The following is a 25,950-nucleotide window of genomic DNA, read 5'->3' as shown; positions in this document are numbered from 1 at the left end:
TTATTATTAGTAGTAGTAGTAGTAGTAATGTTTTTTTGTGTGTGGCTCAGGGAGGGCCCTCTATTGGCCGGCCTCCAGCTGATGTTGACATGGACAACGAACTATATATACTTTCACTTCTTAGTGATATACGTTGTTTGAATGGGTTTCTATTATGTGTTGGAACCGAAAACGCATCAGAGCAGAAGAGGACCCTGAAGGCCTCTCCTCTTGTGTCACGTGGTTGAGTCGTCCTCTTCCGGACTGGTCTGAACCGACCTGAAGCAGAAAGCAGCCGGAGCGTCTCTCTCTGAGCAGCGGGACCAACACTACCGTCACCCGGACACAGTGAGCGGTCCACACGCACCCAGCTGCAGACATTCAGTCCACCATGTCCCCTCTCTGTGTGCTGAAGACTCGGCTCTTCTTCCGGCAGGTCTCCCCGGTCCTCCGCCTCCCCATCACCGCCATGCAGAGACACTACAGCCTGGATGTCGCCGCTCCTCTGCTGCGGACGCAGGGCTACGTGGACGGCCGCTGGCTCCCCACAGCCTCGGTGTTCCCGGTGCTGGACCCGGCCACCGGGCAGGAGATCGCCCGGGTGTCAGACTGCGGCCCGGCGGAGGCCAAGCTGGCTGTGGACGCTGCGTACAAGGCGTTTCACTCCTGGAAGCTGTACAGCGCTAAGGTAACCGTACTCCGTTCAAAAAACCACCAATTTAAAAGAAACATGTTGTTTATCCGTCAGAGAAGCACAAAAACCCTTATACATGGCATTGTCTCAACTGACAGGATCCAGACTTTAATTCGGCTTACGCATAATTCACCAGACAAACACAGTATTTAAATAAAACTCCAAGTTTCACTTTAGTTTCCTCCGTTTTAGCTGGAAGGTGCATGAACGTGGATCAGATAAAAGCCTTACCAAATAGCCTTAGCCTGAAGTTGCCTTACCAAAATAAGTTAGGTACGACATGCAGTTTGCAGTATTATGTTGAAGCGAAGAAAGTCTCCCCAACAATTCAGGAAACATGCTGGTTACGTTCACAAAACATGAATGTTAGCCAATAAACGTGACGACATTAAACTGCGAAATATTTGAATGGAGTTTGGCGTGAAGGAATTCCCTGGTCTCTGAACGGCAGGTGCATCTGTGCAGCACACTGAGGCACTGAAGCTCACCTGTCAATGGACTGCTTTACACCTCACTCTCTTCAGTTTGCACATCTGGTTTTTACTGTTTACTTATTTGATATTTTTTTATTTGTTTTGCACAATTTAAGATTATACAACATAACCAAAAACTAAATGAATAATATACAGTGCAGGAAGAGGCAAAAAACCCACTGGGCTTATCTGAAGCCTCCACCTAGAGACAAGATTAATTTAAAGAAATAATATGACTATATAATAGTGATAACAAAACAATTAGGACAAGATATATGTAATATATCTTTACTTGCTGACTATATCTTTATTGTTATTTGCTTATTCATTAGATCTTGTCTTGTATTTTACTGATGCCTCATGTTGTTGCTCTGTCCCTCTTTGCTGCTGTAACTCTGCACATTTCCCTGCTGTGGGACTAATAAAGAGTTATCTTATCTTATGTTATCTTATCTTATGTTATGAGGGTATTTGGAGCATGATTGATTGTCTGTATTTTAACATATTATCTTTATTAATCAACACAAACAAACAAACAAGGCTGATTTTTAATATTTATAATAAATCCAAAGTCTTAACAGCAGCAGGTGGAAGAAGTACTCTAACATTACCGTCAGTCAGTCATCACAATGTAACCACAATGTAAAAATAATCAGTCAAGTCCTGCTTTTAAGTTTATTTTTTTTAGTTTACACTTTAATGTTGCAGCTGATAACGAGTTTGCAGTAATCTATAATTTTATTTGTAGATTATATTTTGTATTATTAATCTAAATCTGCAAAGTCACTAAAGTTATTAAGTAAAGAGAGTGGAGAAGAAGTATGAAGTAACATACAATGGAAAGTACAAGTACCTCAAAATTTGTACTTCAGTACAGTATTTGAGTAAATCTACTTTCCACCTCTGAACAGGGTCAAACCAAATAATGCTGCAGGATTTGTTTCTGCACAAAGTTTCTGTGTGTGGGACATCATGAACTGAACATGTTAAACGTGATCATAAACATGATCATGTTTATGTTTATAATCATGATCATGATCATGATCATGATCATGTTCATGTTTGTGATCATGATCATGTTCATGTTTATTTTTATGTGTAAATGCCCCACCATGTGAGCGGTTAGTCAGTGATTCCTGTTATCTCATACAGTTATTAAATCACAGTCTCACGGGTCAACTTCGATGCTCAAAGTCCAACTTTTGTTTGGTTGGTGAAACTAACTTCTTCTATTTAGCATTTTTAAGAAGTATACAAACAATTAATAAAACAGTGAAAGACAGTCTCTTGTTATGCATGCATGCATGCATGCATGCATGCATGCATACATACATGCATATACTGTATATATATATACATATATATATATATATGTATATATACATATATACATATATATATACGTATATATATACATATATACGTATATATATATACATATATACGTATGTATATATATACTGTATATATATATATATATACAGTGTATATATATATATATACTGTATATATATATATATATACAGTATATATATATGCATGCATGCATGCATGCATGAGAGGTGATGCACCGATATTGGATATTGAGCTGATAACGACTCAAACAGCTATTGAGTTCAGTTTTATGTTTATATACCATATACATTATTTACTGGAATTTGAATTCCTGTTTAAGTTTTGACCAATTTGTTGCTGAATTAAAAAAGGTTTACACTTGAATAATAATCCCTGTTAATTTTGAAGATTTTGTTGGTGTACGATTTATTATTTTAATAATAAATAACAATTCAATAAATTAATATCTATGTTTTTATTTGTCACATTTAGTTTTACAAAGTTAGTAAATCACTGTTTAAGTCAGGCCTGATGTTGTCTTACACATAACAGAATAATCCAGTCTCTTCCACACAGTGAGGTATACAGCTCATTAATTAAACACTGGTATCGGATCAGTACTCGGTATTCACCGATACCCAAAGCCCAGGTATCGGTATCAGCCTGAAAAAGGCAGATGGTTGCGTCTCTGGTTTCCAGATGATATCCAGCAGTTGACCCACAGCTGGACTCTAATGGAGGTGTAGAAACATCTCAAAGATGATCATAAGAGACGGGAGGAACCTGAGCTACATTTATTTTTAATATTCAGGAGCTTTTAAAATGAACAGTTTGTCTACTCAGCAACAGCCATAACGGGATATATATATTTTTTTTGCTAAATTTGAAGGGTCATAACAATATATGTCAATGAGATACTTGCGTTTTTTTATTTTTGATACATCCATTTTTTTGCTCTTTGAGTGTAGATTAATGAGGGACTTAATGATTTTAGAATCAGGCTGCAGCATGAGAAAATGTACATCTGGGCGTGAATGCTGTAATTCAGCATTCCCAGAATTGTTTTTGAATCTTTATTCAACTATTTCTTCTGTACGTTTTTTGGATTCTTACTACTTCTGCATACTTTCAGCTACAGAAACCGTTCAACTATCTAAATATTCAGCTCTTTAAGGACATTAGTGCTTACATTCAACTTGTTTCTACCATTTATACTTTTTAAAATATTAAGCTTTTTAGCTTTTGAGTTAATGCAACTCTGTGGAGAAAATCTTCAAATCCTCTTAAACATACTCCACTTTTAAATGCTACTGCTCTCGAATACTTTCAGCTACAGACAACGTTTAAACTTTAAACGGGTAACAAGAATTTGAACTATTGAAAAAGACGGCTCATGTGTTTTGTGTTTTTTCAGTGCCAAATTAGATAAAGAAGAGAGGAACAAACAGATAAGACAGGGCTGCTGAATTATCTTCATTTGCCAAGATGTCCTTGTCTGTTGACCTTCTCAGCCTCCGAGCAACAGCCAGTTAGTTAACAGATTATTCTGTCAAACCTCAAATTTAGATTCATATCGTCAAGAATTTTTTTTTTCATAACTTCACATAACCACATCATAGAAAACCCAACAACAGACATAAGAAAATGAAATGTAATACTAAGAATTTAAGCTGTAGTCTGTAGCCATGTTGTCCCTGAAGGACCCGCTGAGTTTTTAACATTTTCCACTCTGTAAAATATTAATGTGACTAGTGTCAGTGATCCAGAACCAGCTTTAACACAAACACAATTCCTCACTGTTCATGTGAGGCTGTTGCCAATTTCTTGAAATTATTACCCTCGAATAAAAACATGATTGTGAAACAACAAACAGTCAGCTGACTCCTGGTGTGATGTGATTGGCTGTCCTGCAGGAGAGGAGCATCCTGTTGAGGAAATGGTTCGAGCTGATGACGCTGCACAAAGAAGACCTGGCCAAGCTGATCACCTTCGAATGTGTGAGTGTCATCATGATGAGAACGTTGCTGTGTTGCTTTATCTACAGTAACAGGGATCAGACATTCACTGTTTCCTGTTGTTTGGTAGAAGATCATTTACACACAGAATCAGACTGTGTTCCTGTAACACGAGCACACTGATCATTGTGTGGATGCTGTAATACTGTGAATGCTGTAATACTGTGTTCACACTATGTTATCCAAATCTTTCTTCTTTCACAACTTCTTCTATTTCTTCCTCTGCATACTTTCAGCTACAGAAACTGTTCAACTATCAAAATATTCAGCTCTTTAAGGACATTAGTTCTTACATTCAACTTGTTTCTACCATTTATACTTTTTAAAATATTAAGTTTTTTTCACTTTGTTTTTACAATGTAACTCAATGGAGAAAATCTTCAAATCCTCTTAAACATACTCGGCTTTGAAATGCTACTGCTCCCGCATACTTTCAGCTACAGACACCATTTAAACTTTAAATGGGTTACAAGAATTTGAACTATTAAACTTAAATTCAGATTTTTGATATCTTTTACAGTTATTGAATGATCACAGTTTAAGTTTTATGCTGTTTTCAGACTTTTTTTTCAGAGTTTCTAATGGGTGTGTATTGGACGGAATGTTCAGAGCTAGAGTGAGTGACATCAGAGCTAGAGTGGAGAGGACCTTTAAAATCTTCTGTAACTTTTCTAAACAAATTGCTCCCACAGCCACAATTTTCACTCTTTATACTTACAATTTAGGTCAGATTGTAGGAAATGTTGTGCTGGTCGCAGTCATGTAACTATTTTGATCAAACAGACTTACACATTTGGCTCTAGGATCCCCAAAGTAAGAGTAAGTCCAACCAACCGCTCCATAGAAAGCAATGTTAAATCAGATGAGAAATGTCTGACAGAAAGCGGACAAAGGCACTTTTCTAACCTGCTGCCATGATCACATTTTTGACTCTACAAACATAAGAACAACATCAATGCGTTCGGCAGAATCTCTTCTCTCTGATGATAAGAATATTTTGGCAACTGGACTCACGGTTTTTGACTAGGAAGCAGGGATTTGACAGGTAGATTTGTAGAAAATGAACTGTCGATTAAGATCTCGTGCCCCCCCTCCCCCCCGCCTCTGTGTTCATCTGTCTGATATTCATTCTTTCAGTTTATTCAGGAAATTCACTTCAGATTTACCACTTTTGACAGTTTTACAGTTTAGCTTCCAGCTTTTCTAGCAATATATTTCAGCTCTTAGCTTCTTTAGGTGACGTAGTTCAGCTTCCAACTGCCAGTTTTACACTTTAAATTCCAGGTATTTCAGCAGTGCAGTGCAATGCATTTGAGCTTCAACATTTTTAGACAAGTCATTTCACATTTCTGCATTTTCAGCAATGCTTTGCAATTCATTTTAGCTGTCAGCATTCCCACGCATTTTCAGCAGGAAATGCATTTTCTAGTTTAATTTAGTGTATTTAAACTGACTGTGTGTGTGTGTGTGTGTTTTGCAGGGTAAACCCATGCAGGAGTCTCTCGGGGAGGTGGGGTACTCCGCCTCCTTCATGGAGTGGTTTTCGGAGGAGGCTCGCCGAGTGTACGGCGATATCGTCCCGTCACCCGCCAGAGACCGAAAGATCCTCCTCCTCAAACAGCCTGTGGGCGTCGCCTCCATCATCACACCAGTAAGCAGCCAGTCAGAAGCTCTTATTTTCCGCTGACGTAGCTGTGAGGAGTTGGTCGGTCCTCCTCTTTACTCCACACCGGTTCATCATTCAGGATGAACTGTAATACCATTAATGATCCTCTGGCGTTTCCTCTGTAGCGCCACCATCAGGTCAACAGGTCAACATGTTAATATGTCCGACACTTTGATTTAACTGAAGGTTCATCAGCCTCAGCTGGACTCTGTTCACTGATCATTAGCTAATGTTAGCATGGATTACCATGGTTCTTTTCCATATGAACAAACACAATGCAAACACAATGTCAAAAGAGAAGATAGAAAATAAATAAAAGAAAACAATAACAATTATAATAATAAATAAATAATTAGTTAAAAACAGAGTAATAATAATAATCTAACTATAAAATGAGAGTTTGCTCTGTAGCCGTTCATCTGATCTATTTAACACTTGGTTGGTGTATTGTTGTAGATTTTGGTGCATTATGGACCATTGACGCTCTCAATATTAATAAAGTTTGAATAAACAAGCGAACAGCAGCGGGGCCGGGCTTCAGGGCTCTTCATACTGAGTCCAGCATTGAATGCACTTCCTGTTGCTGCTGGATGATAAAATACTAACGTTACAACCCAACTCTTCTTCACTTGGAGTCAACAATGACTAGCGGTTCTCAACAACGCTGCAAGCAGCACTACAGGAAGCTGTTCTGCTCTGAACAGGAGCACGCTCCAAACGGGCACCCGCTCCGAATGGCCGCACGCTACAAACGGCCGCACGCTAGGAATAGGCATGTTTTCAGTTCATCAACACCGGGAACCCTGGGAACACTGGGAACACTGGAAACACTGGGAACGCTGGGAAGGAGTGTCCTCTTAAAGACCATTGTAATGTGAATCCTTGTTGATGTATAAATCTGGATAAGTGTGGAACTGAGTGTTGTGTCGCTCCACAGTGGAACTTCCCCAGCGCGATGATCACCAGGAAGGTCGCGGCTGCTCTGGCCGCCGGCTGCACGGTGGTGGTGAAACCGGCCGAGGACACGCCGCTGTCGGCGCTGGCTCTGGCTGAGGTCAGCATACTGAACTGTTTAACCCTCCTTATTTAACCCTCCGTGTTGTTTTCTCTGTAAATGAGGTGATTGACGTGTCGTTGTGCAGCTGGCGGAGCAGGCGGGGATCCCGCCGGGGGTGTTTAACGTGGTCCCGTGCTCCAGAGAGAAGACTCCATCGGTTGGGGAGGTTCTCTGCACCGACCCTCTGGTGGCCAAGATCTCCTTCACTGGCTCCACCGCCACCGGCAAGGTGAGACCCTGAGAGAAGAGGACGGCCTGCAGCGCCCCCTGCTGGCTGTCTTCATGGTTAAAATACACTTCTCTTGCTTCACCACTCACTTCCCTCGTACACACTCATTCTGCTATTCTCTAAATGTCCTCCGCTACTCTGACAACAGCTCTAGAGAGGGATTCATCTTTTCACGTCGGCCATTGTAGTTCTCCGACACGCTTGGTACATGGGAGAGGTTTCAATCTGCAGCCTCACCTCTAGATGCCGCCAGATCATACACACTCGATTACTCGTTTAAGAGGTTGTAGCGGGCTCAGAGTAATGTAAAAAATAATAAAAAGTGAAATGTATAAAGTAGAGTAATGACACAGTAGTTAAACTTGCTCTCAGGTGCTGCTGAAACTGGCTGCTGACACCGTGAAGAAGGCGTCCATGGAGCTGGGAGGCCACGCCCCCTTCATCGTGTTTGACAGCGCTGACGTCGACAAGGCGGTGGTCGGAGCCATGGCCTCCAAGTTCAGGAACTCTGGACAGGTAAGTGAGGGTCTGGATGAAGCTCACAGTGTACACTGAGGTCACATGTTTGCGTCGTATCCATCACCGTCTTCCTCTTCCTCCTGTAGACCTGCGTGTGCTCCAACCGCTTCCTGGTGCAGAGCGGCATCCACGATCGCTTCATGGAGAAGCTGGGCCGAACGATGGATGCCGAGCTCCGCCTGGGTCACGGCTCAGAGCCCGGTACCACCCAAGGGCCGCTCATCAACTCCAGAGCTGCAGACAAGGTCAGATATCTCGCTCTGGAGAAAGAGCTGTGAAATAGAGGCCCAAATAGAATAGAGGAGGCAGAGTTTGAAGACTCGGACTTGTCCATATCCTTGGTAGAGGTCGCTGAGGTAGTCAGAAAGCTCCTCAGTGGCAAGGCACTAAGGGTAGATGAGATTCACCCTGAGATGCTGAAGGCTTTGGACATTGTTGTATGTCAAGAAATTGTGGCCCATAGTAGCAGCAGAGTTCAACACCTGAACCCCTCTGTTTCACAGGTGGTCCACCAGATATCAGATGCAGTGTCCAAGGGAGCGAAGGTGCTGAAGGGCGGGAAGCGTCTGGACGGGTCCTTCATGGAGCCCACTCTGCTGGCCGACGTCACCACAGACATGATCTGCACCAAGGAGGAAACCTTCGGCCCGCTGTTGCCCGTCATCAGGTCTGTACGCTCACCCTTTACGCATGTTTAAAATCCTTTTTATGGCATGCAATGACTTTTTCTGATCATAATGGCTAACCGCCAACAGTGCTTCTTTTGAAAAGTAATTCACCTTCAATTTAGCAAATCCTGCTTTATTTTTAACAGATATTTAACGTTAAATTTACATTTTCAAAAATGTCCTTGCGGAGCTCTGGTACTTGTTGCACTGTTGACGGCTGTACTAACAACCAGACAAAGCTAAATTTGTGACTATCGTACGATAGACGATTTTGTTAACAAGTTTGTGGGAACAGGCAACAACAGCTCAGACGGGAGCAGGGAGAGAGAAAGAGAAGCAGTGGGGAAGAAAAGATATATCGAAAAAAGTCATAGAATAGTATTTTGAAAAAAGTTATAAAAAAGTCATAGTATAGTATGTCAAATAAAGGCATGTATAGTATGTCGAAAAAAGTTGTAAAAAAGTCATAGTATAATATGTTGAAAAAATTAAAGTCATTGTATAGTATGTCGAAAAAAAGTTGCAAAAAAGTCTTAGTATAGTCAGTATAGTAAAGTCATAAAGTCATCATATAGAATGTCCAAAAGAAGTCATAGTATATTATGTCATACATGAAATTACAATACAAGAATCATCAGAAATATAAGTTGTTGTTCGCTCAGTGGATGAAGCTTCAAACTGATGTTGTGCAGCTGCATTAAAATAAAAAAGGGAGACATTTGAGTGTGTGACAAGATGCCTTTATTAATTCGAAGAACTGATGTTGTACCAGGTTTGTCATTCCATATACTGTATTAGAGGTTATTTATATATATATATATATATATATATATATATATATATATATATATATATCCTCTAAGGCCCTAAAGCTGCTGCGTTGACCAACTAGAACTATCTGTTTGTGATTGACAGGTTTAACACAGAGGAAGAGGCTCTGGCTATCGCTAACGCATCGAATGTCGGGCTGGCAGGTGAGTGCATACTAAAAAAAAACGTCTTAGAAATGATGAAGTGTATGTTAAAGGATAGAATATAAATTCAAATTAAATGCGGATAGATTCAGGTGCTTCTTGAAAGAAAGCACAGCTATTAAACCAAAAAAAGAACATTTAAACAAAATTTCCACAAAGACTAATGAGTGTAGTATTCTGTAGTATTCTGTGACCTTTCAGAGACAGAAGTCGCAGATTACTGTGTAAACGCCTTAAACAGTGTTAGCTGTCTGTTAGGAGATGAAGTTTACAGGAAGTACCAATTTTAACCTCTTCTCCAAATTAAATTGTGGTTTTTGGTGCCACAGATTTGAACGAGAAGCTGTAATAGTAATATCTAGTTCACACTCCACCACTTCAGCCCTGATTTTCTGCTCCCAGACAGTTTTTGGAGCTCCCCAACAAAAATCCCCGGATCGTGTATTTCTCTCGTACGGTATGGCGTCATTTACCGTGCATTATACCGTCACATAAATCTGGTTCTGACATGTTGGCTGTCAAACAGACATATCCCAAAAAACAACAGCGCCATCTGGAGTCCACGTTGAGCTGCAGCCAATAAAAACAGTCTGACTGAAGGTCCTTTGGTTTAATCGCCTATTTTAAGACCACGAATCAGGTCATATGTAATGAATATTGGCTGATACCGGATGCACCACCTCCAGAAAGAAGGGTCTATTTTGAGGAGCCTTTGAAATTAAACCAGCCTCGTTGACCCATTATGACATTCGATCTTGAAATGTGGACTTTGGACAGACGAACCCTCAAAAAGGCCTCTTTCTTGGTCTCTGTTGGTGTTAAAACCTTGACGTGCTCTTATTTTTCTGTTCTCAGGTTACTTCTACTCGCAGGATGTCAGTCAGATCTGGCGGGTGGCGGAGGCGTTGGAGGTGGGTTTAGTTGGAGTCAACGAGGGCCTCTTGTCCACCCCGGAGGCCACATTCGGCGGGGTCAAACAGTCCGGTTTGGGCCGCGAAGGCTCCAAGTACGGCATTGACGAATATCTGGATGTGAAGTACATGTGCTTCGGAGGCCTGAAACCCTGAATCAGGAGGACGCTGCGCTGCAGGTCCAGTGGTATTACACTCATGTAACGGTGGTCAGAACTGTAGATCTCAGGTTCTAATTGATTTGATTTAACCCTAACCAACACAAAATAACCCTTTAAATTAGAGTCAGAGTGGTCCAGACGTCTCTTGACACAGAAGTATGTTGAACGATAGGACACGTATTGAGTATTTGGTGCATAATATGTGATTTTGGACACAGCCATGGAGTGCTTGTGCTTAGTTACGGTTGCTAGGCTGTGATTGGAATTACAATGTTGTCGCAGACATCAGATACGACCCAATCAGAATCTAGTATTCTCTGTGACTATGGCATACAAGCCTCGCCGTTTTCTCCAGCTCTACTCGCGTCATCGCTTGTCTGATTACTACTGATAACATCCTATCTATCATATTTGGGTTTAATTACATTTAAAAAAAATTTCCCGTAATTACAAATTGGAAGTTAACATGAACAAGTCAGAAACAGTAATAACAATACGACGTGAACGCACCATTAGCATTTTTTCCCACATGGTAACAAGTCCCACAAGTGAATTTTCTACAGTAGCACAGATGAGTTTAAAACGGTAAAGAAGCTGCAAAGCTGCGCACCGTGGTAATAAACGGAGATTTACTGTGATAAAATAAATGAAAATACATAAAATGTTTCGCTAGATTTTTGTAAAATCATTGTGTTTGTATTGAACATCCTGATGTCCTGTAGTAAGCCTGTTAATGTGAAGTCTGTATTTTTTTAATAATTAAAATACTTATATGCTGACATATTTGGACACGTTCAAATTGGGTCCAAGTAATCATTTAAAGCATGTGCCATTTATACAAAACGTACTTGCCGTACTGATGTTCAGTGGAGCATTGGGTAGCTTCTGAAGTCTTTAAACACATTTCAATCATGTGGTAGACATCATAAATACATAAATAAATATAAATGTTGAACACATGGCCTGATGTTTATGTTAGGACGCCACTTTGAATGTGTATGTACCAATTTGTTTGGAAGAAATAAAGCAATAGTTTAATAAATACCTTGTTATTGTGTAGATGGATGTTTTAAACCTCGCAGGAAGCTTTTTTTTCTGAGCCTCTGTTACCTGAAAGTAAAATCACGGTTGCAAAATGTTACAAGTGCCAATAACTGACTTTTATTTCTTACAGTGTTGAACAGCAGTACAGTGAGTATTTTAGGTTTATTAAAGAGTAACTTGACGCCCCCTGCTGACCTCCAGTGGCTTAACTTCCACCAGAGAGGGCAGCATTTCAGCTGTTCTGTCCCTGAGCAGGTGAGCAGCACAGATTACAGTCTAACTGATGGAGCTCGGCCCTGTTCTTCGTAAATCACTGAGCTTGATTTGACTAATTTGACATGAACCAGAATTTTCAAGGTTTTAAAGATTAAGACGAATGACTCTATCGTATCGTATCAACTTCGTTTTGTGTCGTTAGGAGATAAAGATGTCTACCTCCTCGTTATGAGATTAAAATCTTGTTATTAGGAGTACAGATCTCACCCTTTTTTTTCCGCATTTAAGAGATACATGTCATTGTTTGGACAAAGATGTCTTAATTAATAGATGTGTACATAGTTATTCTGAGATACAAATTGTGTAATTATGATGAATGGATCTTGTTAAGCCAACTTCATAAAACTGACAAATACAGCATTTGTTTGTGTGAAATCAAGCTAACTGTTGAAACATATGAAAACCAGGGCCCATATTTCCTCCTGCAGATCATATTTGCTATGATGTTGTATACTGACAGTTTCTGTTCTTTGGGTTTGTAGCAGATTGCATTTCTGATATAAAGTGAAACTGGTCTTAATTGTAATATAACGTTGTAGTCCAAAAAATTATTTTGTATTTCTGACTATAGATATTAATGGAAAATTAAAGTGGAAATTGTAATATTACATCTTGTGATGAGTTTTTTTTTTAAGGCATGTAACTAGCAGTGACACTGAAATTCTCGCCGTTTCATTTCACTGGTTGAAAGTTGTTATTTTATTCAGATAACTTATTTTGGTATCAACGGTGTTAAAAAATATCATCTTTTGAGAATTGAGCAGCGTGGCTTCATCAGTCAGTGCCTTTAAATGATTTGTCTTAACACTGAACAAGCACAGAAGATATGCTCACATGACTTAAATCTAAGCTTAGAAAACGATTAAAAAAAGAACCAGATTGGATGGCATGAACCTTTCAACAACTCCAAAACTATCTGATTTACATGTTCACCTCGTCACCAGTCCATCCAATAGTCAGAGTAATAGTCTGGGTTTGTAGACAAATAGCTTCACTGCTAACTGCCGCTAAATGCGGTCTTCCTCATAAAGTACCCGGATCATCTGGAGATCTTCCATTGAACATATATTGAATTAGCTTCTAGGTCCAGTAGGTCCTTAGTTGTCTTAGGCTGTAGTCAGCTGAATCTGGGATGGATTGGTGACTAGCTTGTTGGCTGACGGTACGTGTCCACAGGCTCCGTGCTTTCCACGCTCTCCATTCATTGTCTATGTAAGCAGCCGCGCAATGTATTCTGGTAGCGTGGCGTCGCGATTGGAGAGACTAGGCATCACGACGCCCGCTCCTTATTTGCATGGAGTTGAGGGCTCCGCTACTTTATGCAAATCACGGGCGTCCGACGCGACTCGCCGCCTCTCGAAACTCCCGAGGATCTTTTAAACTAAACGTTGTCGATCCAAAATAAAGACAGATTCAGCAACTGCGTGGCTTATTTCTCGCCTCAAATGTTTTCAGAAACACATTTCAGTGAACTATTTACGTGAAATAAGAGAAGAAAGTTTCCAAACGAGCCTCCATACTGGTTCCGGTTTGAAAGCTGGGAGCAGCAGCCAACGGCGGGAAAGCGTTCGTCCAATCAGGAGCCGAGTGCTTTGTTTCTAGGGACAGCACACCAAGCGTCCAATGTTGGGAAGCATCGCGTCCCCTCGCGATAAAAAACGCCCCTGTGGACACGTACCATAACACGACACAACATGTAAATCAGACAGACTCGTTGTTCAAAGGTCGATTTTTGATCTTTTGTTGGAGCTAAGCTAGCAGTTTCCCCCTGCTTCCCGTCTTTGTGTTAAGCTCGGCTAAACACTAATCATGGACTTTCTTTAGGTAATGACATTGAAATAAACAAAAATATCCTTTTGTCTTAAACAAGCAGTCTGTCAAAACAGTAAGTACAGGATAGCTGTGTTGAATACTAACAATTTGTTAAGTTTGAAATAGTGCAATACATTGAATTAGCTTCTAGGTCCAGTTAGTTTAGAGTTAGCTTCCGGGGCCAGTTCATTAGTTATCTTAGGCTGTAGTCAGGTGAAACTGTGATGGACTGGTGATTAGATTTTTTATTCTTATTTTATTCTAACGTTTTTATCTATTCTTTTGTTATTATACTGTTTAACTTGCACCAACAAAACCAAAGCAAATTCCTAGTGTATACCTCTTACACCTAGCAATAAACACCATTCTGATTCTGATTCGCTTGTTGGCACAACATGTAAATCAGACAGATTTGTTTTTCAAAGATGGATTTTTCCTCTTTTGTTGGAGCTAAGCTAGCAGTTTCCTCCTGCTTCCAGTCTTTGTGCTAAGCTAGGCTATCCCCGTCCCGGATGCTTAATTTACTATGGTTAAGGCTAGACCCGCCCTACTCTGCCTCTGATTGGCCAGTACTCGTTGCCTTTGTTGGTTGGGTTGGTTAGATCAGATCAGGGTAAGCGAATCAGAAGAAGAGTTAGGGCAGGTCATGCCTTCGCCATAGTAGAAAAAGAAAATGATCGCGTCCTGGACCTATCTCTGTACTAGATGCACGAGAGTTGAAACAATTTCTGTATTACAGACTGTGGCGACATTCCCAGGAAAAATCCCAAGCGTTTTGGATCTCTGGGAAGTGAGATTCAAAAACACACCTGCTATTACCGCTTATCACCATAGGTGCCGCCAAAGAGAAGGAAACAGAGATCTTTGAGATTGCACCTTTAAATCTCTTAGAAGTCTGCATTTCAAGACTGAATATGCCAACACAAGCGTTTAAGGTTGTCCCATTGTACTGTAAAGAATCCTCCATATTATCCGTGTTATGTCTAAGACGTTGCAGGTTAGTCCTCTGGGCCTTAAAGTCCTCATGTCCTTTTGAAGGAGTTTGACCCTCAAATGGGACACTGGTTAATTTTACTGACCTCACAGAAACTGGGTTTCTGGGTAATGAAGTCCTTCAAACTTTCAGAAGTTAAATCTCTCCCGCAGCCACTTGAGGCTGGCAGAGTGCAAACATCCCAGGCGAGTCGCGTCTACGTCAGACCAGGAGGTCAGCTGACGGTCAGCCGAAGGCGTTTCCGTTGCGGGCGGCATGGGCGCTGATCCGGTTCCTGCTTCGGACGGGTCGGTCCCGGCTGAAGATGGTGTCCTGGTCGCTGTCCAGCTCTGACTCTGACATCATCAGACTGGAGTTGTGCTCTGTGCTGCGGTGTTTGATACCTGCAGGGAGAGGTAAGGGGTTTGAGTCTTAACATCCTTTATCAATGCTGCTTTCACTTCCTGCACTCTATCAAAATAAAATGACAGACTACAGAGCAAACTAAAATAGTTCTGCCTCCACTTAGTCCACAATAGTCCAACTTACTGGTATTTATTGAAAGAACACTAGCTGTCTTGTGAATATAACTTGCAGTTTATCATCACGCTGAATCACCACAGGGGGGTTTTGTCCAATAAACACAAAAAGAATCTAAACAAAAAGATGCAAATATAGAAAACAACCAAATACAGAAATACGCTGCAAGAAGCTCACGCAACAATGGAAACTGTTTCACAAAGTCGATCATTAACTGTTGGCCTAGGGTGTTCTGGTGCCAAGTACACTTGTGAACCACCCTATGCTCAAACATGGTGTTTGTTATGGCCAATCCATGACTAGCACAGAAGTCCAACAACAAAGCACCACTTGGGTTCAGATCAGGCAGGCTCCAGGTTTCTCCATCATCGCCCACGTGAGCGTTGCAGTCCCCCAGCAGAACTATAGAGTCCCCTGTCGGCCACCCAGAGACTCCAAGAAGGTTGGTTTCTCTGAGCTGCTGTTTGGTGCATAAGCACAGACAACAGTCAGAGAACATACATTTTAATTTTCCATTGAAGAAAAGTTACAAAAATGTTTGTGTATGCTGTCAATTATAGTTCTTAGAAAAAGAAGAAAATCAGAATCAGCAGGTCAGACTTTTAAAAAATTGGAAATCGGCCAAGAAAATTGAATAGTGCATCTCTAGTTTTTAGCGTTTCCGTTGTGGTGTGGTGCTACTTGCTTGGCTCTCAGGGCCACCTTACTATCAGGACCAATGAGGCTCATTGAAGTGACTTACTGAATTTGGGTCTGAGCTCCACCCTCTCCTGTTCGTCCATGTTGTCCAGGATGGTGTATCTGGTCTTCTTCCTCACTTTGGTCTGTCTCCTCCTGAACACAGATGACACAAACAGGCTGTTCAGATACACAGCGACACGGCAATGTCATCAGGATGACACGTTATAACAGGCCATTCAGATACACAGCGACACGGCAACGTCATCAGGATGACACGTTATAACAGGCCATTCAGATACACAGCGACGCTGCAACGTCATCAGGATGATACGTTATAACAGGATGTTCACATGCACTGCAACGTCATCAGAATGACACGTTATAACAAGCTATTCAGATACACAGCGACACTGCAACGTCATCAGAATGACAAGTTATAACGGGCTGTTAAGATACACAGTGACACTGCAACGTCATCAAGATGACACGTTATAACAAGCTGTTCAGATACACAGCGACATCATCAGGATGACACGTTATAACAGGATGTTCAGATACACAGCAACATCATCAGGATGACATGTTATAACAGGATGTTCAGATACACAGCAACATCATCAGGATGACACGTTATAACAGGATGTTCAGATACACAGAAACGTCATCGCGATGACATGTTATAACAGGCTGTTCAGATACACAGCGGCACAGCGACACCGCAACGTCATCAGGATGACAGGTTTTAGCAGGCCGTTCAGATACACAGTAACACTGCAACGTCATGAGGATGACAGGTTATAACAGGCTGTTCACCTCTTGCAGCAGCAGATGAAGGTCCAGCTGATGGACAGGATGAGGACCATGAGGATGAAGCTGGTCAGGATGACGTACAGAACTCTCCACTCTGACAGGAAGAATCACATCAGCTGTGTTACATAAAACCTGCTGCAGCTAAAGAACGCTCAATGAGTGTATGATAGGAATCCCTGTTAGGGAAACAACCAGTGGTGCCATCTAACTAATGCTAATAAGTACTGTACTTATTATTACTATTATTATTAAGTACAAATTCGAGGTACTTGTATTTTTCTTGAGTGTTTTCTTTTCATGACATTTAATACTTCTACTCCATGACATTTATCTGAGAGCTTTAGTTACTTTACAAATTAAGATTTTTGCATCCAAAACGTGAAATATACTGTACAAGTACATCTGAAACGATTAGTTCATTAGTCAATTAGTTGAGTGACCCAGAGCCAGGTGTCCAGGGAAGGAGAAGCAATGTGTCCTTTTACTGTGACAGAGTATTTTACAGTGTGGTATTTCATGTATTACTGTGTCTCATGGTCAGTTTGGGTCATTATTTATTGGAAATAGTAGATTTTTGTAGTACTTCTACTTCTAACTGATTTATTAGTCCTGATAGTTTAAACTGATGCCAATAATTAATACTTCATATTTACCACAGTTGCTCTCTCCATTGCCGAGATATCGACGAATCAGGTTCTCCGTCCAGAAGGGGTCACATGTGCAGTCCTTAGTGATTGGATCACACTGACCGTGGCCCGAGCAGCGAAGCAGGCACACTGAAAGATAGGTCACACCATCTTAAGGACCAGGTCTCTGCAGTGAACGGGACCCGGTCTCTGCAGTGAACAGGACCCGGTCTCTGCAGTGAACAAGACCCGGTCTCTGCAGTGAACAGGACCCGGTCTCTGCAGTGAACAAGACCCGGTCTCTGCAGTGAACAGGACCCGGTCTCTGCAGTGAACAAGACCCGGTCTCTGCAGTGAACAGGTCTCCGGCAGTTTGAACTCACCGACGGTGTCGACTCTCAGGACTCTGAACAGCAGGTAGTCGCTCTTCTCTCTGAGCAGCTGGTTTCTCAGTAGACCCACCAGCCTGGAGCCAGGGATCGGCCCCGAGGGGCCCCAGACCGAGAACCGCAACACCGTGCTACACACACACACACACACACACACAGAGGAAGCATTAAGGACTTTAGATCTTTGATGTTAAAGCACTGAAGCGTTTCTTGATGGAGGAGTCTACTTGCTGTGTTTAAACCAGGTGTATTTCATTGTTTATTTTCTTTTATATTATTACCTTCTTTCTCTTATTTTAAGGGCTTTGCAGTTTAATGTACATTTAATATCCAACTCACAAACTGTAATGTCAACTCTTCAGAAGAATCAGCTGGTCAGTCAGTCAGTTAACTGGTCAGTACGTCAGTAAACCAGTCAGTCAGACCTGGTACCTGAGGTGTGAGTGTCCCTGCAGCGCTCGGACCTGGATGTCGCCATCGAGGACGTGGATCAGAGCGGCGAGCTGTCGGACCACCGTGTCCCTCTGAGCCACGCTGACCTGAGACACCGACACCAGCATTTCCAGCTCCACCTCCTCGCCTCCGCCGGGCTCTACGGAGACATAGCAGGGACACACTGTGATCATCCTCGTCAGCCATGTGATGATCAATAATCATTAATCGTAATCAATAATCAATAACTAGGACCTACCTGGTCGGACCTCCACGGTGGCCGTGGCTGTGCTGGAACGCCCTTGAGCATCAGTCACCCTCAGCTGGAACAGGTAGGTTCCCTCCACCAGGTTTGCCAGGTAGAGGGAGGCCTGAGTCTCAGAGCCGTACAGCACATCCTGCAACAGCAACAGGGTTAGTGTTAATCTGATTTAATAATCCTAATTTACCCTAATCTCATCTAATAATCCTAATTTACATTAATCTGATCAAGTAATCCTAATTTACCCTTATTTGATCTAATGATCCTAATTTACCCTAATCTGATCAAGTAATCCTAATTTACCCTTATCTGATCTAATGATCCTAATTTACCCTAATCTCATCTAATAATGCTAATTTACCCTAATCTGATCAAGTAATCCTAATTTACCTTTATCTGATCTAATGATCCTAATTTACCCTAATCTGATCTAATAATCCTAATTTACCCTAATCTGATCTAATAATCCTAATTTACCCTAATCTGATCTAATAATGCAAATTTACCCTAATCTGATCAAGTAATCCTAATTTACCCTACTCTGATCTAATAATCCTAATTTACCCTACTCTGATCTAATAATCCTAATTTACCCCAGGTTCTGTACTGTACTGACCCCAGCAGCAGGACTCTGGCTGTCTCGGACCCACATGTACTGGACCTGGTTCTGGTCTCCTTCAGTCATGGAGCCCCGGAGGACCACGGAGCTGTTGGGCAGAGAGAGGGTGTGGCTGCCGCTGGCGTGAGCAACGGGAGGAAAGATTCTGGCTGCAGGACAAAAAATGACTGAATTAGCACAGAAGTCTGTGACTGAAGCTCACTGCTGTAATAATACACATCATCTCCATCACAGATACAATTCATTCAAATCCATCACAAACTTTTGGAATAATCCTGCTAACAGACAGACAGACAAACAAACCAACGCCTGTGAAAACATAACCTCCTTGGCCCAATGCCTTTGGCCTTGGCGGAGGTAATAATCAATGAAATAAAGTCTGGCCGTCTGGGCGTTACATACATACATATGTACATAACCAACAGTTTTCCCAGCGTGACACAAATAATTCCAGTTTATGTTAACATTTAACCGTGATAACCAGAAATATATTTAAGAGTTATCGTCTCTTTTCAGTCCAAACAGGATCTCTTAATCTCCAGGGTACCCTGGAGATTAAGAGCATATTGTTTGGTCCACTTCCATGGATACATCCATATATGTATTAACCCTTCAGTTTAAATATACAGAGATGTGATAAAGAGTGAAGCCTCTCACCTTCCTGGACCCTGACGGTCAGTGAAGCTCTGTCTGTCGCCCCCTGCTGGTCACAAACCGTCAGTCTGAAGGTGTAGCGTCCCACCCGAAGGCCCGTCGCCGTGGCTACTGCCTGGTCTGCTCCCTCCATCTTTAACCCCGGGGGACCACTGGAGGAACATGACGCAGAAACCACCGCTGAGTCCGACAGAGACAGAGGAAAGTGATTCATCTTCAGAAACGTAGCGGACTGTTGGTGTCCTACCTGACGGCGTCCCAGTGGTAGCTGACGATGCCGCGGTCATCGGTGCTTCTGCCGCCGTCCAGTGACAAGCTGCTCACCGGGAGGAGCAACTTCCTGTCAGGACCCACAATGGCCACCGGGCCACGGTTTGACCCCGTGACCTCTGACACTGAACAAAGGGAGAGTAAAGGCAGGTGTGGTATATTTAAAGTGACAACAGAGACACATCTGGTCAGACTTTTATTATTATCTACTAATCACACCCCACCACTGTCGCTCTCTCCTTCTATAGTTTCTGTTGTTATTGTAGTTTTATAGAAGTTGTATTATTAAATTGTCATAACCCATTATGTATTTATGACTTCCGTTTATACGTTTCAGATGATAAACATCAACATGTATCCTGGTCAGTATGTCTAAATGTACCAGAGTCTGCAGAGGGCCTGGTCCCGGTTGGAGGGTTGGTGCTGGGAGCTGGGCTGGTGTTGGGGTCAGAGGTCACGCTTCTGTCTGGGGGGAGGGTGGAGGTCGGTGGAGCTGCTGACTGGAGCTGCTTCAGCAGGTCTGTGGAGCATTAAGAGTACACAAATAATAATAAATGATAATTATTACTTAGATAAACTATAGAAACTATGTTCTAAAATGGTGTGTTTGAATATTTCTGCATACTGGGGTCCCTAAACAGTCTTGAATTACATAAATTGGGTATCACTGTAAAGCTGAGACTCTCGTGGATCCAATGAGCCCAACTGTATTCATGTGTGATGATGTGCGTCCCCATAGGAGCCATTTCATTGACCTCACTGTATAAAATGACCTGTGGTGACCTCTAGGATAATCACAGCCTCATGAAACTTTACAGCCACAAACTAGAGACCCAGAGCATTCAGAGGATGGATGGCGTTCCTATCTAGATTGACTATAAGGGGGTTTCTGAGCAGGTTACACAACAGAAGTGCTCGCCATCCAATCACAGAAAAATACAATTCTTGCAGAAATCTCCAAATGTCAAAAGTTTTTGATCCCATATCCCAGCATGGCTTTTTCTATGGTGTTCCTCGAGGTCTTGGTGTCTTAATGTGGTATTTTGGAGGGATTATTGATACTTTTTATCAATTCAATTTTCGAGTGGTAAACTTTTTTTAAATTGAGCACCAAATCTGTGTAACAAATGGTATCATACACAAAATTGCTGCAACAACTTATGACACATAATAGAGCATGGGGATGGCCATCATATACTTTCATCATAATGTTCTAAACCCCTGATACACTTTCACTATTTATTTTAATTTATTTCTGATTAATGACTAGAACAACTTGTAACACAGTGCTGAGCTGCTTTTCAAATTAATCTTCAGGTTCTCAGCTTTCAGATGATGTACACCACTTCTATGTGACATTACTGTTGACCTGCTATCTCCCCCTAAAGACCCCCTGTACCCCCTAAAAGACAGGGCGTGATGGTAAGGGGTTAAGTCTGTGTGTGTGTGTGTGTGTGTAGTACCAGTTGTGTGTTCAGGGGAAGGTGAAGCATCAAGTTTAACGGTGGGCGGCGTCCTCTCTACAGGGTTACCAGGGGACACCATCAGGGGTCGGTCTGCAGCTGGAGGAAGGAAACGTTTTTAATAGTTAATGATTCACATCATAAAAACAGTCTGGAAGGTGGTCGTGTAACATGATGACATCATACGTTACGGTCTACCTGGCTGTGTGGTCGCGCTGGTGGGCCAAAGGGGCGTGGCAGGGGTGGGAAGTGAAGTCCTTATATAGTCGTGTTGGGTGGAGACAGTTGTTGGTTTCAGTAGCAGTAACGGCGTCGGTGATGTTGAATCAGTCTGTAAACAGAGAGACATGCTAGACTAGCTGTTTCCCCCTGCTTCCAGTCTTTCTGCTAAGCTAGGCTAACAGTTTCCCCCTGTTCCACTCACTTGTTAGGAGCTCTACATTAGTGTGAAGTGATGAAGTGATGAAGATGAATACATGAATCACTCACTGCAGCAGCAGGGTCACTGGGTCTCCAGGTTTTGTCCTGGTCTCCCTGACTGGTGTTCCCCACAGAGGAGGTTCTGTTCTGGTCCACGCTGCTGTCTGGACCATCCTCTGCCTCTGACTGGTTGAACTTTTCTCTTCCCTGATTGGTCGTCATCTCCCCCCCCCTCTCCTCCTCTGGATACTCGCCATCCAGCACGCCGGGGTCGGAGAAGTCCTGCCGGGGCCCGTCGAACAGGGCGAGGTCCTTCAGGGCCTCCAGGTCCCCGGGGGCCTCAGAGGAGCGTGAGAGGTCCCCCCAGCGGCCGCCGTACGGCGCTCCTCTCACCAACGACTGCAGCACCAGCGTCTGTGGGGACGCTCGCCGCAGGAAGGCAAGGAAGGAGTCGGCGCCGGGTCTCTCTCGGGGTTGGCAGTTCTCCCTCTGCTGGCAGCTCAGAACGTAGCAGCGGCCCTCGAACAGCCAGGCCAGGTCGTAGCCCGGCAGGTCGCAACACGCCGCCACGCACTGCGGCAGAGACGCCACGCCGGGTACCCGCAGAATCCCGCTGCTCTCCAACGCCGGGGACACCACGACCTCAGAGAAGGTCGCCCCCTGCCAGCACTGAGACGCCACTACAGCTGCAACACAACACAATACGCTGGTTCAGTTTAAACTTACACTAAACAGCTTGTACTTAATATTTAAATTTAAAAACTGAACTTGAACTTAAACTTAACTTAAATTTAAAGTGGCAGTAGTCATTATATTTTTTGGCATCATTGGGCAAAAAATCCATAATAACCTTTCAGCATATTGTAATTCAAGTGTTCTGAGAGATAACTAGACTTCTGCTCCTCCTCATGGCTCTGTTTTCAGGCTTTAAAAATCTAGCCCGTGACGGGAGACTTTGACCAATCACAGGTCATTTCAGAGGAAGAGAGAGCGTTCCTATTGGCTGTGCTCCGGTCATGTGACCGGTACTTGGCATCCCTTCAACAGATTTCACAATGGCGGCGGCGTTACAAACTTTCTAATTTTACAGCTAAACCGTGCACTACGAGATGATTCTGAAAACATTTGAGGCGATAAATAGGCGTTAACATAACATAATATTGATTCATATTTGATCAGCGCTGCCTAGTTTGACCGTTTGGTTGGAGTTCGTGAGTGATTGACAGCCGGTTCTCATAGACGGCAGATGGACAGCAGACCTCAGATCAGCTCTGACTGCTTGTTTTCCTCCGGTATGTGAAATCTTGCAGATGCCGTTAGGAGCACCGGAGGACACAGAGGCACATGATTTTTTTTCAGGTTACCTATTTCATGTACTACTGTCACGATATAGCAACCGCTTTATAAAAATAACTTTTTTTAATCATATTTCCTCCAATCTCGCCTACTGATGCTTTAACTTAAACTCAACTAAAACTTAAAAAACTTAAACTCAAATCAAAAACTCTAACTTAAATAATTAAATTTAAATACATCAATTTAAAAACTTAAACTCAACTTAAACTTGAAAAATTTAACTTAAAACATAACTTAACTACAACTTAAAATATTAAACTTAACTTAAACTTAAAACTTTGTTGTAATAAATCCATGATGACGTCATGTAAACCTGAGTAACCAGCAACGTTGAACTGAAAACACCTTCAGTCTATAAGAATGTAACTAAAGCTGTCAGACACATGTAGTGAAGTAAAAAGTACAATATTTCCCTCTGAGATGTAGTATAAGTAGAAAGTAGCAGAAAATGGATACAAATAGCGTTACATTGTATTTACGTATAGTACTTGAGTAAATGTACTTTATTTGTATTCCACAGGGTAATAAAACCTGCTGTGCAGCAGTATTCAGCTCTTTTCATTTTAGAACTGATATATTTGACACAGTTTTACTGTAAATGTCTACTTTATACGTGTGATTCCTGACTTTTACCTTACTGCGTTTATTGTGAACATTATTCACCAAAACATGTTGCCAAGCGGAGCCATTTACAAATGACGTGGCCTTCAGTAGAAGAACACATTTAATGGGACTGGGACTTTACTGAGAATACTGTGACTTTACTGGGAATACTGGGACGTTACTGGGAATACTGGGACTTTACTGGGAATACTGGCACGTTACTGGGAATACTGGGACTTTGCTGGGAATACTGGGACTTTGCTGGGAATACTGGGACGTTCAGACGCTGAAAAATCAACATGAACATAAACAACCTCTGACTGAAACGTTTTACCTTCCAGGCTGTGAAGCAGCAGCAGAAACGTCTTCTTCCACATCATGGTCGACCTGAAACAGACACACCACAGCTTTACTGGGAACACTGGGAGACACCACAGCTTTACTAGGAACACTGGAAGACACCACAGCTTTACTGGGAACACTGAGAGACACCACAGCTTTACTGGGAACACTGGAAGACACCACAGCTTTACTGGGAACACTTACTGGGAGACACCAGACAGACACACTGGAAACAGGACTCTTACTGGGAGATACAAGACAGAAACAACACGTCAGAATTAAAAAACTAAAAGGTAAAAGTTGCTTTTCCTTCAGTATCTACCTAAACATTTAGCCTGTTCCTTGTAAACCAGTTTAATACCAAAAGTTGTGACATATATTTAGTTTCATCATATAAATACATAACTAGATAAATAAACAACACGGAATAACCCGTTCTATAATAATGTATTATAAGTATGGATGGTAATGTGAGTCTACTGGTCAGCAGCTTGGTGCTGGCTCCTTTCAGCACCAAGCTGCTGGACAGCTCCACCTTTAGCCACGCCCACAGTTAGCCCCATGATGTATTATTACATCAACAACCCCATAATCACGTCATTTGTTTACACGAAAACACAGCATAACCGTCGTGTAAGTCTGACCAAATGCTGTGCAGGCTGCTACCATTAAAATGTCTTCACTCCAGACTCCGTAGAAAATTGTATCAATTAAAAGTTTCCCTGCTTATACATAAATATATATAATGAATAATAAATGTATTAAAACAGTTTCTGTATCTGTATACATCACTTTCAAATTCGGCATACATTCCTTACACCAAATAGCACTTCTTCCACTGAAACCTTCAACTTCTTGAGGAGGTCTGCAGCTGCTGCCGGCTGGACTTCTCCTCCCATAAACATTAGCGGTGTTAACTGGTTTTAAACGTGGGATTTTGTTGAAATCACGTCCAGCCAGCACAGTAAGACATGTACTAATATTCGGCTCCTAAAACAGTGGCAACTAGTGACGGGAAACCTGATTTTAAAGCAGTTCTGTCTTCTGCATCTTAACGTGGAAGAACACGTAAAATGACGTGATTTGTGAATGGAGTCTGGCGTAAGTGACGCAGGCTAATGACGTCCAGTAGGGTGAGGATGTAAGCTAACACCTGAACAAATGGACGTTAACGCACCTGGTTGCTACTAGTCCTCCTGGATCTCTCGGTCATCCCAGTCCTCCCAGTGGCTCCTTACAGCCGGTCCTCCTGGTTACATACAGGACTCTCCACTGGGACTGGCTGGGTTCAATTGGTTTCACGCTGGTGCTGAAATTGTGCCGAGAAAACCCGAGAACACCCGAGAAAACCCGAGCAGTGTCGAGCAGTGTCGAGTCAGCGAGATGGAGAGACACACCATATCCGGTCATTAATTTCAAAATAAGATGTAAAGCCTGTCACTTTTGGATTTTTTCCTACTAAAATAGTTTGGAGGTAAATTAGTATTTAGAATATTTATAATCCTCCTCAGGTGAAGAAACAAATGTAATAGTACATCATAAATACATAAACGTGGGTTGTAAATAAACTTGGGATGCTGTTCATATATTTAATTTGGGATGTAAATAAATCTGGGATAGTCTATATATTATATTATATTATCATTCTATGATATATGAGTTATTAGAGGAGAAGTGAGAAAGGGGTAGGGAAATAT

The 25,950-nt window shown here is 42.1% G+C and overlaps 2 protein-coding genes across 4 annotated transcripts; one reads left to right on the top strand and one right to left on the bottom strand.

The window, feature by feature from the left end:
- Positions 1-172: 172 nt before the first annotated feature.
- Positions 173-12,609, top strand: aldh5a1 (aldehyde dehydrogenase 5 family, member A1 (succinate-semialdehyde dehydrogenase)). Of its 3 annotated transcripts, XR_012596292.1 has the most exons (12): positions 173-327; positions 416-667; positions 4,395-4,478; positions 5,977-6,147; positions 7,100-7,216; positions 7,305-7,448; positions 7,821-7,964; positions 8,054-8,212; positions 8,471-8,634; positions 9,551-9,609; positions 10,465-11,980; positions 12,507-12,609. XR_012596292.1 is itself a non-coding variant. In XM_074654264.1 (10 exons), exons 1-10 carry the CDS (start codon positions 371-373, stop codon positions 10,674-10,676), a joined length of 1,551 nt encoding a protein of 516 aa, XP_074510365.1. In that variant the 5' UTR covers positions 232-370; the 3' UTR covers positions 10,677-12,609. The 3 variants fall into 3 exon arrangements, 1 of the variants encoding a protein (XP_074510365.1); XR_012596291.1 differs by having other exon boundaries at positions 232-667; XM_074654264.1 differs by having other exon boundaries at positions 232-667; positions 10,465-12,609.
- Positions 12,610-13,689: 1,080 nt separating this feature from the next.
- On the bottom strand, positions 13,690-25,628 carry kiaa0319 (KIAA0319 ortholog). Its single transcript, XM_074654878.1, has 17 exons — positions 25,431-25,628; positions 24,458-24,497; positions 24,246-24,298; positions 21,983-22,638; positions 21,731-21,887; positions 21,533-21,631; positions 20,452-20,589; positions 20,047-20,194; positions 19,803-19,951; positions 19,143-19,294; positions 18,524-18,662; positions 18,265-18,424; positions 17,827-17,963; positions 17,471-17,593; positions 16,821-16,911; positions 16,069-16,160; positions 13,690-15,190 (listed from the first exon to the last, which is right to left on the bottom strand). The coding sequence occupies exons 3-17, from the start codon at positions 24,289-24,291 to the stop codon at positions 15,033-15,035; spliced, it is 2,445 nt and encodes an 814-aa protein (XP_074510979.1). The 5' UTR covers positions 24,292-24,298; positions 24,458-24,497; positions 25,431-25,628; the 3' UTR covers positions 13,690-15,032.
- Positions 25,629-25,950: the final 322 nt, after the last annotated feature.

Source organism: Sebastes fasciatus, chromosome 12 (genome assembly GCF_043250625.1).
Source record: "Sebastes fasciatus isolate fSebFas1 chromosome 12, fSebFas1.pri, whole genome shotgun sequence".
Lineage (NCBI taxonomy): Eukaryota > Metazoa > Chordata > Actinopteri > Perciformes > Sebastidae > Sebastes > Sebastes fasciatus.
This window is presented reverse-complemented; position numbering and strand designations above follow the sequence as displayed.

Bases quoted from the DNA above. Each gene is read 5' to 3' on its own strand.
- aldh5a1 (XM_074654264.1), top strand. From the start codon at position 371: ATGTCCCCTCTCTGTGTGCTGAAGACTCGGCTCTTCTTCCGGCAGGTC. The intron at 8,213-8,470 runs GTCAGATATCTC...TCTGTTTCACAG, and splicing joins ACTCCAGAGCTGCAGACAAG to GTGGTCCACCAGATATCAGA. The intron at 8,635-9,550 runs GTCTGTACGCTC...TGTGATTGACAG, and splicing joins CCGCTGTTGCCCGTCATCAG to GTTTAACACAGAGGAAGAGG.
- kiaa0319 (XM_074654878.1), bottom strand. From the start codon at position 24,291: ATGATGTGGAAGAAGACGTTTCTGCTGCTGCTTCACAGCCTGGAAG. The intron at 21,632-21,730 runs GTAGACCGTAAC...TCCTTCCTCCAG, and splicing joins CAGCGCGACCACACAGCCAG to CTGCAGACCGACCCCTGATG. The intron at 17,964-18,264 runs GTACCAGGTCTG...GTGTGTGTGTAG, and splicing joins CAGGGACACTCACACCTCAG to CACGGTGTTGCGGTTCTCGG.